Here is a 12,598-nt window from a genome sequence, read left to right as displayed (position 1 = left end):
TCCTGGAATTGACACCTCCTCATCTATTATTGGGAGTGGACTACATCCACCCTGATTGAATTGGCTCTGTCAACACTGGTTCTCCACTTGTGAAGTAACTCCCTGCTCTCCATGTGTCAGTATATAATGCCTGCATCTGTAACTTTCACTCTATGCATCCGAAGAAGTGAGGTTTTTACTCACGAAAGCTTATGCCCAAATAAATCTGTTAGTCTTTAAGGTGCCACCAGACTCCTTGTTGTTTTTATAGTGTTCTGTCTATTTTAAAGCAAGTCCATAGCGAAGATGGCAGCAGTAGGAAAATTAAATCAACAAGCAAAATAAGCAGATGTGTGCTTCTGTGAGAAGTCCTTGACAGGGATTCTTATCTCATATAAGAACCCACAAAAGAAATGCAGCACATGTGTGAAATGACTGAGTAGGGCACAGGCAAAGGGTGTGAGCTCTGAAAATAAATCAGCTGGCTTCTAGCCACGTTCAGCTCATGGATAAAAATAGGTCAGGGTGTAACCTTTAAGAGCCAGAACATAGAAATGCTGGTCATATATTGCAATACAGGCAGCTGTTAGCAAGGGCAGATCCAGAAATCCTTACTGGGGAGGCCATCGTGTAATTTAATACTTACTAATAATGTCCAGCAAGAACATGATTCACAGACATGCCGCTGACCTGCGGCTCAGAGCATGCCCCTTCATTCTTAAGTATGTAGCCACAATATCTCTTTGGCTTTCTTGACTACAGTGCATCTCCTTGAAGTATTTTAAATGCAGGCCTACCACTGGCAGATGGGAAAAACAGATTTGTTGCTAACCACTTATTACTTACCTCTGTTGCACTATTGGGAGCTTCTTGGATCAAGCATTTGATATTAAAGTTACCTTCAGCTTTACCAATTGTATATATCTCCTAAATTCCTGTCCATCCATGGACTGAGCCTGATATAAAACTTTCCTAGGACCTTATTTCAGAGTAGCAGCCGTGTTAGTCTGTATCCCCAAAAAGAACAGGAGGACTTGTGGCACCTTAGAGACTAACAAATTTATTAGAACATAAGCTTTCGTGGGCTACTGCCCACTTCTTCAGATGCATAATCTCCAGACTACTGACACCCTCACCCTGATGAGGCCAACAGGCATTTTCAATGATGCTACTTCCCAAATACCAGACAGGACATTTCAGCCCTAGAACTGCAGATCTGTGAGCAATGTAATTTCATTTTACCCCTTCCTCTTTGTAAGGTATTGGTGCTCTCTCCGTCTCTCTCTCTCTCTTTGCGAGTGAGAGAGAGAGAGAAAAAGAGATTGATCATGGAAAGAATAAGAGACCTACTGTTACTAGCAGCTAAGGGAAATATATTTTAGCTCAACTGGTAGAGAACTGTTTTTGGAGCTCATGAAATGTCAGATTTCTATTTCTAGCTTCCCAAATCTGTGTGGTTTATGTAGCCACTGTGTGTCTCATCAGCAATACACAGATGTGTTCAAATGTTCCTCCTTGCTCCGTTCTCTCCTCCTGCAACCTATGTACAATTTCCAGTGGATTCTGCAGCGTGACATTGTAAATGCAGAGCTCCCACTCATCAGTTTTCCACAGCAAAGTAACTGTTACTTCAAACACTGAGATAACACTGGAGAACAAAAAATAAATATAAAATAATGAGCAAACAAAACAAAACAGTGGACTTTCCACTCATAGGACAAGCCCACAGAAATCTGTCCCACTCTGAAACGTCACCAGTCACAAAGATGCTTCATGACACTTTTATGAGGGTTTATCCTGCAGCGGAGGGAACAAGCCTGTAATAATTAATATCATGATGAGAGACGCTGAGGCTTGTGGTTTAAATGATTTAAATTTAACAAAAAGAGAAGAAAAATAACTAAGAAAATCTGATTTTATTTACATATAAGTTAAATACAGATAGATTTAGATTTACTGATAGACAGAGAGATGCACTGTTACCAATTGATACTCTGTCTCTCTCACTCTACACATACAGCTACACATAGAAAATACTTGGAACCCATTCCATTTTCATTGAAAAGATACAGAATAACATTTATTGTCAGAGCTGTTCCTGGGCAGTTTGGAAAAGCCAGTCTGTGTTTGCTGGCACCCTCCAGGTCCGCCTGGATCAGCACTCTCTTACATAATGATGAAGTCTGCTTACCTGTGCCCACTGTTGGGAAAATAATCCACTGGCCGCCTGTCCACAGAATGAACCTTAACAGCAGACAAAAAAGATTTCTACACAAACACACTGATGTTTCAGCCACTTTCTCTTGTTTTCAATAAGCCTAAAATATTAGCCGCTGCGTTTGTTTGCTGTTAATGTTTGCTTCCTATTAGGCTTATAGGAAGTCACTTTTTAATCTTGTGTTTAGTTTTTGGACAATTTTTCAGTGCTTATTTTTGAAGTTGTCAGAGTGGGAGAAAATCTGCAGCACCCCAAATCTTATCCCCACAAAGTGGGTTATAATTAGCTTTTATTATGTATAATATTTAAACTGTGAGATAATATTTAGCATACGCAGGAGAATAACTTTACTCAGAAAGGCTCTAGCTAACTTTAATACATTAACTGTCATATTCTATATAGGATGTCATGCTGTCCTGCAAACTCACTCATGCTAAGATAGGGTAATGAAATCTCATGCTTCAGTGCATCTGGTGATCCCCCTCAGTGATCAGGAAGGATTTCATCCTATGCAGAGTATTGCCCAACTATCTGGGTGATTATCAGTGTGGGGTTTTTCTCCACCTTCCTCTAAACCATCACGTACTGTCCATTGCCTGAGGCAACACTTTTAATGGTTCAATGGTATTCAGTTTGGCAAATGCTCACAGTATGATTGCGCATCGTTATGTTTACTCCTGCACACTGGGAAGTGGGAACTGGTGGAAGAGAAGCCACTACATGACAATAAACCTCCAGGTAAATAGGGAGATATCAAACTTTTAAAACAGCAACAACAAAAGACTCCGGGAATTTTGCATGAAAGTCAATAACAAAAATACTTTTCTCCATTATTTTGAACCAACCTTACTTCTCATACCATACTCGCTTCACTGTCACAATGGTGTGCCAGGGACAGAAAACAGACTTCACTGCATTTCAGTTGCACACTGGGAGATCAAGAAGCAAATTATGCTATTGTAATCAGTGGCCTTGCCAGTTTTATCGGTCTCTCATTAATTACATGAACTTTCAAATCTGGAATGTCAAAGTGGATGGAGGGTCCTTGCTTTTTTCCTCAAATCTTCTAGATTTCCCAGCTGCTGCTGTTAGTCATGAGATTTACTAATCTTCTGCATTTGATGCAAAAGTGACAGAGTGTTTGTTGTCCTGATCTTTATCTTCATCTTGCTTCATTGCAAAATAATCAAGGGACTCATAAAGTGTGGAAATAGCCTTGAAAACCAAAGAAAACTCCCATCAAATTAACTTATACTATTAAAGTGTGTTTTAAGCTGAATAATTATCTAACACATCACCTAGAACAGGACTCAAGGAACAGAAAAGGAACCTGATTTGACCCATCTCGAAAGTCATAGAGTTCTACATTTAGAAATAAGCCCAAGCCACAATATTTGGATTCAAATGCAAAGTTTTCCCAATGTTTGGAACCAGGGATTTCATTTATCCCATTATAGGAAGAGCCCAGATGCAAAGTTCTCATTTGGATCTGAATCCACAAAATTTGCAGTGGTTGATCCTGACTTTTAGTTCAGGTCCATTCCTATTTAAATGGCACCAGAACTGGGCTTGGTTTTCTACCACCATGACCTTTCAAGTCCTTTAATGTCCCCGCTATATGTGGGTTTATGTACAAAACCACAGTGCTGTTTCTTTTAGCTGCTGTTTTCGATGTAATCTATCTAGTGTCCAGTTACTGTGCTATCTAGGTGCTATTCAGAGCTGTACAAAATGATCCAATTTTCATTTCATGAGTATTTGTGGGTAAAATCTTTGAGGTATTTAGATGAGATCTGCAACAAAATGCTGGGAGTCCTAAACATCTCCCCCCAAACCCACATACATGTGCATGCCCACAGCACAAGATTCTGTTATGCCTGGGGTGTTTACCACAGAATCATCTCATTAACTCTCCCAAAATTCTCAGCCTTGTGCAGTATACAATAGTGTGATAATGGACGTCAAGAATTGGATGTTTTTTAATTTGTCCTCACAATATTGCTTTAAGGAAAGTATTATCATCCCCATTTTTACAGAAGGGAAACTGAGGCCCAGATAGATGAAGTCACTTGCAGTAGGAAATCTGTGACAGAGCCAATAATATGACCCAAGCCTGGATTCCCAGCCCTGTTCTTCAGCCACATGATCATCCTTTCTCCCCAAGAGGTAGAAAACAACTACTACTGCCTATGATACCTAAACAAGTAGAAACTGTGATGCTCACAGCTATATGGCATCCACTTTGTAAGAACGTAAATTAGAGATGGCAGATAGATTTGCACTGGATATAAGATTGGATTCAGACATGAATAAACTTAGTTTGCAGCAGCATGACACTCGCTGTCTCCAGAAAAGGTACTTAATGCAACCCAGGAAAAAAATAGCAAAACCTCATTTAAAGCAAGCAAAAAATGTTCTAAACAATTGCTGCAAACTTTGTGACACTTGTCACCTGATACAACTAATAACAAGGCAGTCTTAGAAATGAAAGATCACAATTCCTATTAAAAAGTTCATAATCTGTATTAGAACTTAAAAGATACATGAGAAGAGGTGACTGTGGTTAACAGCCATTTAGTTATAAAACAACAACAACAATAGATCTTTCATAATTATATTCACACGTCTTCTGGATGACTCTTGTTGTCCATGCAAGTCCATTGAAGCTAATGGCTAGCAGTGAACTGATTGCTTAGCACCCTAGCTTTGATGCTTGCCTTCTCATTCTCAACATAATTTTTCTCATGTCATCATCAAATATTAACAAGTAACAGAGCTATCCACCATAATAAGAGGTCTACTTTTATATTTTAAATGAAATTAATAGATTTTTTAAAAAATATTTTGACTGGGGTAATATCTTTTACTGGACCAACCTTGTCTCACCCACCTTGTCTTGCTAATATACTGGGATCAACATGGCTACGACCACAGTGCAAAAATTATTTTGATATTTCCGGTAGTATTACAAAATAAACTCTTTAATCATAGAATCATAGCACTGGAAGGGACCTCGAGAGGTCAGGAAGGGTCCCAGGGTGAATCAATGCATTCTGGTGAAGAAGCTCTCAATTATAAATGTTTCCAAAAAATTACTCGTCCTGACCATTTGTGCTATCCACAGCAGTTACCAGTGGATTTTCAGTAGTGGTAACAACAAAGCTAATGTGAGACTGAGTATGAGGTGGGAAGCCAAGAACTACTGTGTTTTAACATCAGCAGCTCTGTCTATAACCACTTCTGTGGCCTTTGGCACTTTACCTAACCACTCTGGGCTACATTTAGTGTAAGCCTGTGAAACTCCCACTGATTTCAATGGAAACTGTGTCTGCTAGGGTTGAATTTGGTCCTCTGTGTCTCAATATCCCAATCTGTTAACTTAGGTATTGTGACAATTTATTATTTAAGGTTTATACAGTGGTTTGATGATGTCAGAGGCTATATTTAAGTGCTAGACCCCCCCGCTCCACATACACACACACACACACTGTTATCCTGCTACAGCTAGTGTGCTTAGGGTTAGGTGAATAACTTCCAAACAAATGGAAATCAGACACAGCTATGAATTTTTATGATGCCACTGACACCTTTACTGCTGACTCTGGGCCAGATCTAGGCCCTGATGGCAGTACAAAGACCCATAAAGATGGCTTAACCAGCTTCATGGGTCTCCCCAGAACAGGGGAATCTGGAGACAGGTGTAACTGGTTTTATGCCACCCCAATGTAGGGATGTCCTAGGCATAGCCAGGGAAAAGGGGAATGGCTGAGAGCTTCTGCACTCCGGTGAGCTCCAGCTGCTTGAATGGTGCCTTGAGCTGAACCAGGACCAAAGGGAGGAGCAGAAAGACAGTGTAAAGCCAACTTTCTCAGTCCCTAGCTACATTGGGTGTTGCTCCAGCATCAGTGAGGAGCTGAACCTCTGAGTACAATATGGTATAGCCACCTTACTCCTCTTGCTTACTTGCCATACATACTTGTGTTCTGTGCTTTCCCCACAATGTCAAGTACACTAAAGCTGCTAACCATGGCTGCAGTAGCAATGGGGGACTATGCTGTGGCATGCTCTAGCACTTCAGGGGGAACAGTAGGATACGGCCTTCCCAATATGCAGTTTTAAATAAAATTAAGCAAGTCTGCCTTGCTCTTATTGACAATGCATTTCATTTTATTTCATGGTTTTACTGTACTAAACAACAGCAACTTCCTGTTTTCCTGTTAAATTCTGTCTGCTCAATGGAACCTCCATGAGTACCTCACTTCGGAGCCCACTTCTTGTAGGCCGACCCCTGCTATAAATCGCTTACCCATTCTGATGAGTTTGATGAAGAAGAATTTCTCTCATCTGCTTCATTTATCTCAGTTCCTTCATCCATTTCGGTAACCTGAAGTGTCTGTTCCTCATGGGTCCTTCTCTCTGGCACTGAAGGTGGATGGAACACATTTATGTGACATAAATACAAAGCAGAGCCATTATTTTGTTTATTACACATTTCAGGAGTCACATCAATGCTTTGTGAGGGTAGATTGATGGGGACTGATCTTTCATTGGTCTACATGGCATGCAAAGAAGTGTGTAGACCTACTGTGTGCTAGTGAAGGGTGCCCAGACACCAAACTTTTGCGGTCCCTTTTATACACCATACAGCTCAGCTTTGCAGGGTCCATATGTGGCAGCACGTTGTAGAGACACATTTACTCTTTCCAGGATTATGAGTAATTCAAGCAAGTGAGGGTGCATAGTGATTGTGGGTGCATAAGAAGGGTCCATGCAAACACACATGGACCATGCCTCATAATAAATGCTTGGAATGCCTCAACTACCGCTCATTGCTTGGAGTACCCATGAAGACTCAGGACTGGAGGGCGCAACAGTTGTACCATGCAGTTCCCCTCCTAGTGCTGCTTTTTTAGGTGCACACATATTCTGAGACCAGCATTTTGCTGTTAGGGACTATATGTAAAAATGCAGTGCCACTTACCAGAGTGTTTTGAGTTCTGCTGCTTTTTGTAACAGAGATAGAAACAGCCCCCTGATATTAGGAAAGGAAAGATGGCTAGAATTGCCATAAAAGAATAGCTTTCCATTGATCCAGCTTCTGCAATCAAACATTTCAAATCAAGTTACTTATTACTAAAAGCACAATATATAAGACCTTGTTAAGTTTTTAGATATGTGTGTCCTATTGCCTCGATGGCTAGGTTCAATATTAGATCCCACAAACACTTAAACGTGTGTGTGATTTTGCTCATATGAATAATCGCTTCAATAGGGCGATTCGTAAACAAAGTTACACACATGCTTAAGTGTTTGCAGTTTTGGGCCCTAAAATAAAAATGATTAATATTTTGCAATGATACAATAAAATAATTCAATATTGCAGGTGTGTAGCATTTTTATTTAAACCATTTGATGACGGTTGCAATGCTTGCCACAAGTGAATCAAAAATACTTACTATTGTATCTCCTAATCTTGCTTGTTTTTATAAATTAATAAAACATAATAAATGATAAAAACACTACCACTGGGGTGAGCTCATGACTAAACTGAGTAACAGTGTGACTGTAGTGATGTAACCATTGCCCTTCCTCACTCCATCTCTCTCCCTAGCATTTCTCATCCTCATTCACTGCTTCATCTAAATTATAGACTGTAAGCTCTTCCAGGCTTCACTGTGTCGTTCTATGTCTTCTGTGAAGCACTCAGCAGACCTAAGGGTGCTATAAATAATAGTCTAATGAATCCTCTCAGCAATCATGTGATGTCAATAAATGAACATTTTACAGCTGAGGAAACTAAAGCAGAGAGATTAAGTGAATTGCCCAAGGCTACAGAAAGAGTCAGTGTCAGAGCCAGAATAAGGACATGGGTGCTCCTAACGCCCTGTTTTTTTGTCAGATCATTGGTTTTATAATCTTTAAGGGAGAAAAAAAGTAAGTAACACATTTCTGACTAAAAAATCTTCAGGGAGACAAATGAAGTGGCATCTCTATAGAACAATTCATGTCGACTGCTTGTTTACCTTTCTCTTCAACGATCAAAGTTGTTCCATTTCCCAGCCCTTTTTTCATGAAAGGTATTTCGGTAGTTATCTCACAGAAGTAAGTTCCAGTGTCATTTCTTTTCACAACTTCGATCTTTAACACAGTCTTATCCTTGTGTGTGGCATTGGCTGTGTAGTAAAGTTTTGATGATAACTCTCTGCTGATGCCCTCTTTACAGGTGAGATGTTGTATTTTCCAGGTTACTCTAAACCGCTCAACTATCTCATCATTTTTCCAGGAGCAGGTAATTTCAGCTGACATTCCAGTGGATACTTTAATTTCTGATGGTGTCTGACTGATTGTTAATTCATTGGTACCATTTGCTATTGACAAAAACCAAATAACTTTAAGTTTAGCGCAGGTATAATAAAACAGCACAATAATAATAATAATAATAATAATAATTGATGGCATTATGGAGCCTATTTTATGACAACACCCTCACTTTTTAAAATTTAGTTACTCCTGTTTTCCCCTGAATAAGTACAAACACCGTAGTGTGACCCTGAGAACACCTCAGTGCCAACTGGCAAAGGGTTCACTGTTCTTTAACAGCAATCCTTGACAGGCCTGACAAACTCACTACACCCAACACACTGCTGTTATGGTAACTAAAGCCAAAAAGGGTCAAGTGAGGTATCTAATAAAAACTTATTTTTGCAAGATGTAGGTATGGATGATATTTAAGGAATCGTGAATAGGTAATGAAAATATGTTTGAGAGTCTATCCCAGGCAGGGTTCACAAACAGGTTTTGTCAGACAAAGAGATATATACTCACCTGTCTGCCTTGGTTCACATGTAAAATAAGCATTGTAAGCCAAAATAGTAAAAGTCCATTTGTATAGGACAACAAGATGAGGCTGTGAAAACAATGTGGTGTCAGCACCCCAGAGTCAGGTGGTCAGCCTGACTCTGGGGACAAACCAATGAACTTTAGGGATATAGAGTAGCAGCCGTGTTAGTCTCTAAGGTGCCACAAGTACTCCTGTTCTTCTTTTTAGGGATATAAGAAGGCAAAAGGGCAGTGCTTTTTGCATTCATGCAAGGTGGATCTGAGCCCTGTTGGTTGATGACTCTGGGAGATTGCTCTAAGTGAGAAATACTTTAGACAAGGATTAGACAAGTTAAGTTTAGACTCTAAGAAGGGTGTTATACTTTTTGTTTTATATGTAACCATTTAGGTTTCCATTTGTTATCCTTAGTCACTATCTCTTAAATTTCAGCTTTTGATAATAAAGGTATGATTGTTTTCACTATAACTATATCTTGGTGCTGTGATGTTATATTGGAGCTGACCTCCGTTGAACCGAAGGGACTAGTGTGTTCTTTTGGGGATAGTTTACCTGGTAATTTCTGAGTGTGCCAGTGACAGGATCTGGATAGGACAGGGAATGCTTTCACAGCAGCTGAGGTGCATCTATTGTTAACCTGCCAGGCAAAGTGAGGACTGGCCAAGCCCCGAGGAAATTGGTTGGGTGATTAACAGACTGATGGTATCAGGGTGCTGACACCCAGTTAAGCACCAGCAAATCTTTCTCTTGCTGAGGCAGGGAGGTAAAGTGGTTCACAGTCCTGGGAACCCCATATTGAAACTGACTGTCCCTTTGAATGGTGACAGGTTTCAGAGTGGTAGCCATGTTAGTCTGTATCAGCAAAAACAATGAGGAGTACTTATGGCACCTTAGAGACTAACACATTTATTTGGGCATAAGCTTTTGTGGACTAAAACCCACTTCATCAGATGCTTGGAGTGAAAAATACAGTAGGCAGGTATATATACACTGTACATGAAAAGATGGGAGTTGCCTTACCAAGTGGTGGGGTCAGTGTTAACGAGACAATTCAATTAAAGTGGAAGTGGGCTATTCTCAACTGTAAAATACCCAAGGAGGAAAAATCACTTTTGCAGTGGTAATGAGGCCAACATAATCAGGGTGGCCCATTTCAAACAGTTGACAAGAAGGTGTGAGTAACAGTAGGGGGAAGTTAGTATGGGGGAAAAAAACTACAAAAACTAATTTCCCGATACTAATTTCTTAAAAACATTGGTCAAGTTTTATCAACGCTGTGCAATCCTTTTTGAAAGTGTCAACCTGTCTTTTCTTCTTCTTTTGAACTGATGAAGCTTTCTTGATTCTATGATTCTTCTCACCTAGAGGAGCTATAAGAAATCTTTCTCCTCCTTTCTTTTCACAATGCGGCTCACACGAGCTATTTATTTAATCCATCTTGATCATTTATAGTCCTACTGTGAAGGTCCAATTCCAATTCCACCGAAATCAATGGCAACATTCTCATTTTTAATACAGTAACAGCAGCATCAGCCCCAAGACTTGCAAAGTTCACTTGAAATTTTATTAAGATTTAAAAGCACACCCACAAGAAACCATTGATTTTTTTCCCCCTTCCTACTTTACAATATATTCTCTTTCAGAAAAAGCAGCTCTTGCCTTTATTATTATTTTAAACTTGTGCATCATATCATTGGTTTGAATGGCACTTTAAATGCTGGGTAAAAATGTAGTATCCACCTGAAAGATATTAGAACTGAAATACAGAATGACCAAGATAGAACATATTGGTGAATAAACATCAGAAAAAATGGGGGGAAAGAGGGAAGGAAGGGAAGAATATTTAAATAGTAAGATTATTGGGTTGCTAAAGTGGCATGGTATCATATTAATTTCAAGATTTTTGAGCTAATTAATTTTAGGGTTTTTTTTTAATATTGTTATTGTATAGGACAGGTTTCCTGCATCCCTGCCTTATTGGTTTCCTCTCTCTTTGTTAAAAACACATCAGAAAACATCTTTTTTTTCTCTTATCTCAATATCTTAATTTCTCTCGTCTTCTGCTTTACTATTTAGTGCTATTACTATAATATTTAACGCTGTTCAGCTTTTTGCAATACAGTTTGTATGAAAGCTGTGATACAAAAACTAAACTGCATTGTATTTCAGTAGCTATTTGTTCTGGAAGAAAGTCTCCACAATATTTTAAAATTTTACAGTGAGAGTTAATCTCAGTGAAGAACTTACTATAAAGGTCTAATTATAAATGAAGGAAATTCATAATTATTAACCTGCTGACATCATTTTGGAATTAGTACAATGTAATTTTTTAATCTTTGGATTTCCTCTAAGACAAACATTTTTGGGCTAATGCTCTTTGAGCAACTTCTTCTAATCACATGGTATTTTGCCAACGGTAGCTTGGATTCAGCACAAACAATTTTGCCTTCTGCACTATAAAAACCTGAGTAATGTTCTCCCAAACATGCACACATGGAAATCTATTTGGGCGGCTTGCACAGCAGCTACATATGTTTTAATTGTTCTATACATATTTTGGGCATTAACTTTTGGGTTTTTAAAACCAAGATGATTTTTTTGATTAACCCTAGAGAATTACAGATATACCAACTGCACCAAATCCCAACTCCCCAAAAACTTCAAAGAACTTACCCAAGTAGCCAAAGCACTCTGTCAAAAGGATGAGTTTCAGGATAATTGTGGTCATCACTCAGGATTATTAAAGCTTTCACCAGTGCCTCTTAATTGAAAGTCAGTGAGAGAGAACGTGTCAGATGTGAAATTTAACTTCCTGTTCCCTCTGCTGTAGTTACTTCATAACATCTGAAAGCAAAACAACTTTATTCTAACACATCTCTTGAATTACAATGACACATTCTTTCTTTCAAAACCCAGTCCAATCTGTCTGAATTGCTGAACACTGTTTTTTAAATTAAGGCTAACTGCTTGCCCCTTAATAATGAATATTAGCAGTCTCTTGTTTTCTTCCTAGAGTATGAACACAGCGCTGAGTTTCCACACATGTAAGTGTCCCATTTTCAAGTCAAGTATCAGGGGGTAGCCGTGTTAGTCTGTATTCACAAAAACAACAAGGAGTCCGGTGGCACCTTAAAGACTAACTGATTTATTTGGGCATAAGCTTTTGTGGGTAAAAAAACCTCACTTCTTCAGATGCATGGAGTGAAAGTTACAGATGCAGGCATCATATAATGACACATGAAGAGAAGGGAGTACCTCACAAGTGGAGAACCAGTGTTGACAGGGCCAATTCAATCAGGGTGGATTGGCAAAGGCCTCTCCTGGAATTGACACCTCCTCATTAATTATTGGGAGTGGACTACATCCACCCTGATTGAATTGGCCCTGTCAACACTGGTTCTCCACTTGTGAGGTACTCCCTTCTCTTCATGTGTCATTATATAATGCCTGCATCTGTAACTTTCACACTATGAAGAAGTGTGGTTTTTTTACCCACAAAAGCTTATGCCCAAATAAAATGGTTAGTCTTTAAGGTGCCACCGGACTCCTTGTTATTTTCAAGT

At 39.2% G+C, this 12,598-nt stretch overlaps 1 protein-coding gene across 1 annotated transcript; it reads right to left on the bottom strand.

Moving 5' to 3' along the window:
* Window positions 1–1,985: 1,985 nt before the first annotated feature.
* LOC117878165 lies at window positions 1,986–11,844 on the bottom strand. The gene is made up of 5 exons (XM_034772166.1): window positions 11,709–11,844; window positions 8,221–8,565; window positions 7,179–7,295; window positions 6,504–6,619; window positions 1,986–3,412 (listed from the first exon to the last, which is right to left on the bottom strand). Exons 1-5 carry the CDS (start codon window positions 11,761–11,763, stop codon window positions 3,302–3,304), a joined length of 744 nt encoding a protein of 247 aa, XP_034628057.1. The 5' UTR covers window positions 11,764–11,844; the 3' UTR covers window positions 1,986–3,301.
* Window positions 11,845–12,598: the final 754 nt, after the last annotated feature.

Source organism: Trachemys scripta, chromosome 5 (assembly GCF_013100865.1).
Source record: "Trachemys scripta elegans isolate TJP31775 chromosome 5, CAS_Tse_1.0, whole genome shotgun sequence".
In the NCBI taxonomy this organism is placed as follows: domain Eukaryota; kingdom Metazoa; phylum Chordata; order Testudines; family Emydidae; genus Trachemys; species Trachemys scripta.
This window is presented reverse-complemented; position numbering and strand designations above follow the sequence as displayed.

Excerpts from the sequence above, each read along its gene's own strand:
- LOC117878165 (XM_034772166.1), bottom strand. The coding sequence starts at position 11,763 with ATGACCACAATTATCCTGAAACTCATCCTTTTGACAGAGTGCTTTGGC. Across the intron at positions 7,296-8,220 it reads TTTGATCGTTGAAGAGAAAG|AAGCTGGATCAATGGAAAGC; the intron begins GTAAACAAGCAG and ends GTTTGATTGCAG. Across the intron at positions 6,620-7,178 it reads GCAGAACTCAAAACACTCTG|TGCCAGAGAGAAGGACCCAT; the intron begins GTAAGTGGCACT and ends ATCCACCTTCAG.